At 37.1% G+C, this 2485-nt stretch overlaps 1 protein-coding gene across 1 annotated transcript; it reads left to right on the top strand.

Moving 5' to 3' along the window:
- The first annotated feature begins 1209 nt into the window (after window positions 1–1209).
- LOC114382644 (uncharacterized mitochondrial protein AtMg01250-like) lies at window positions 1210–1830 on the top strand. The gene has a single exon (XM_028342204.1). The coding sequence runs from the start codon at window positions 1210–1212 to the stop codon at window positions 1828–1830; it is 621 nt and encodes a 206-aa protein (XP_028198005.1).
- Window positions 1831–2485: the final 655 nt, after the last annotated feature.

Genomic DNA, 2485 nt, shown 5'->3' with positions numbered 1-2485 from the left:
CAGAAATTTTGCAGCATCTGCAGTATGTGGGTGAAAGACCAATTCTGCAGCCAATTTAGGATCTTTGGCTTGCCAAAATTTATATAAAAAAGAATATAATCCTCATACAAATACAATCATGCAAGCATATTTGAAAACTTAAAATACAAATAACTCAAGTTAAAACCAATTCATTTTTTACAACTGTGAACAAATTAACTAAGGTATAGTAGGCAAATTTGTTTTCACTAATATTAGTAGGTCATCACCACTGCAGTAGAATTTAAGTTAAACTTAGATAAGTACCTTATGAAGAGGCCAACTACCTTGTCACAAATAACAAGTCACAACTGAACAAATTTCTGCATGTATAATTGAACAAATTTATTATCAAACTTGTGTGTGTGTGTGTGTGTTTGTATGATGAGTGTGTGTGTGTGTGTGTGTGTGTGTGTGTGTGTGTGTGTGTCATCAGTGTGTGTCTGTGTCTTTCTATCATAAGTGTGTATGTGTGTGTGTGTGTGTGTGTGTGTGTTTCATGACCAATTTTTCTTACTGGCAATTCAGTGGCAGTGTATTGCTTAGGCTTCCGTCGAAATGAAAGGAAAATCAATGAGTTTGACAGAACAACTTCAGTCTTCACTCTTCACTAGTTGAACACAAATAAAAAAAATAATTAAACTACTTCAAGGATAAATAAAAGGTTCAGAAGCAGCAGACCTAGATTTTCTAAGCTATTTTATAATGGGCAGCTATAGTTACAATGATGATGAAATGAACTATAGAAAAAAAAAAGTATAAAATACAGAAGAATAAAAAAAGAATTAAGGGCAGAACTCAAAAAAGAGAATTATTAATGTTATTTCATACACTACCTAGATTTTGCTGCAGGGGCCACTTCTATATCAGTTGTGGCTTTGTATCTATTGATATTGCCATCAGAATTAATAATGATCAAGCAAAAAAGAGAAAACATGTTATTTCATACACTACATTGGTTAAAAGCAAATGTTGCATAGTGGTTAAAACTTGCTTCTTGTAGCCTAAACCAGTTTAGCATCTTGTTCTCAAATTACTGGTTTCATAACTATTCAAAATAGATTGAGACATGTGATATATGGCCTTATTGATGAGAGACAGACAGCCTTCATCAAAGACAGACACATCCTTCATGGCATACTAATTCTCAATGAGGTGATTGAGGAAGCTTGTAGAAGCAAAATGCCAGCTATGGTCTTCAAGGTGGATTTTGAAAAGGCCTATGACTCAATCTCATGGGCTTTTCTGGATTATATGCTGCAAAGAATGAGCTTTTGTCCCAAATGGAGACAATGGATTTCTGCCTGTCTCAATTCAGCAACAATTTCAATTCTTGTGAATGGCAGTCCTACAAAGGAATTTGCTCCTACTAGAGGCTTGAGGCAAGGAGACCCTTTAGCTCCCTTACTCTTCAATATAGTTGGAGAAGGCATCACAGGATTGATGAGGGAAGCAGTTCAGAAGAATTTATATAGAAGTTACATGGTTGGAAAGAAAAAGGAACCCACTAATATTTTGCAGTATGCAGATGACACAATATTTGTGGGAGAGGCTGCTTGGGAGAATGTTCTTGTTTTGAAGGCTATGCTCAGAGGATTTGAATTGGCCTCAGGTCTGAAGATTAATTATGCAAAAAGCCAATTTGGGATTATAGGAGGTAGGGTCCATTGGGTAAGTCAGGCTGCCCAAACCCTGAATTGTAGGCAACTGGAAACCCCCTTCTGCTATTTGGGTATTCCTGTTGGGGCTAAACCCTCAAGCAGATTGGTGTGGGAGCCTTTGATCAACAAATGTGAATCCAAATTGATGTAAGCTCCATTGGAGCTTGTAGGCCTAGGATCTTCTTCATCAATGGATTCCTTTGCTCCTTGGAAGATGAATGGCAGTGGAATGGAGAAGGAAGAGAGAGAGGAGACGCCACTTCAAGGAGAAGATGAGTCTAGAAGAAGCTCACCACCATAGGAGGCCATGGATAAGAGCTTGGAGGAAGAAGGAGATGAATGAAGGGAGAGGGAGAGAAGAGCACGAAATTTTGTGCTCTAAAAGAGATCTGAAATCTGAAGTTAATATTCAAATGATCAAAGTTGAAAAAAATGCACACACATGACCTCTATTTATAGCCTAAGTGTCACACAAAATTGGAGGGAAATTCAAATTTCACTTGAATTTGAAATTGAATTTGAGGAGCCAAACTTTGGAGCCAAAATTTCACTAATTATGATTAGTGAATTTTAGTTATGGTTCAGCCCACTAATCCAAGATCAATTCTAAGATTCTCCACTAAGTGTGCTTAGGTGTCATGAGGCATGAAAAGCATGAAGGACATGCACAAAGTGTGACTATATGATCTGGCAATGGGGTGTAGTAAGCAAATGCTCACCTCCCCCTCTAAAATTTAATTGGATTGGGCTTTTATCAATTCAATTAAATTTATTTCCAACCACACACATCAAATATCCACTTAGTG

Source organism: Glycine soja, chromosome 13, assembly GCF_004193775.1.
Source record: "Glycine soja cultivar W05 chromosome 13, ASM419377v2, whole genome shotgun sequence".
NCBI classification, from domain to species: Eukaryota; Viridiplantae; Streptophyta; class Magnoliopsida; order Fabales; family Fabaceae; genus Glycine; species Glycine soja.
The sequence above is the reverse complement of the archived record's forward strand: the minus strand, read 5'-3'. Positions and strand labels throughout refer to the sequence as shown.

Coding starts and splice junctions, on each gene's coding strand:
- LOC114382644 (XM_028342204.1), top strand. CDS start 1,210: ATGGTCTTCAAGGTGGATTTTGAAAAGGCCTATGACTCAATCTCATGG.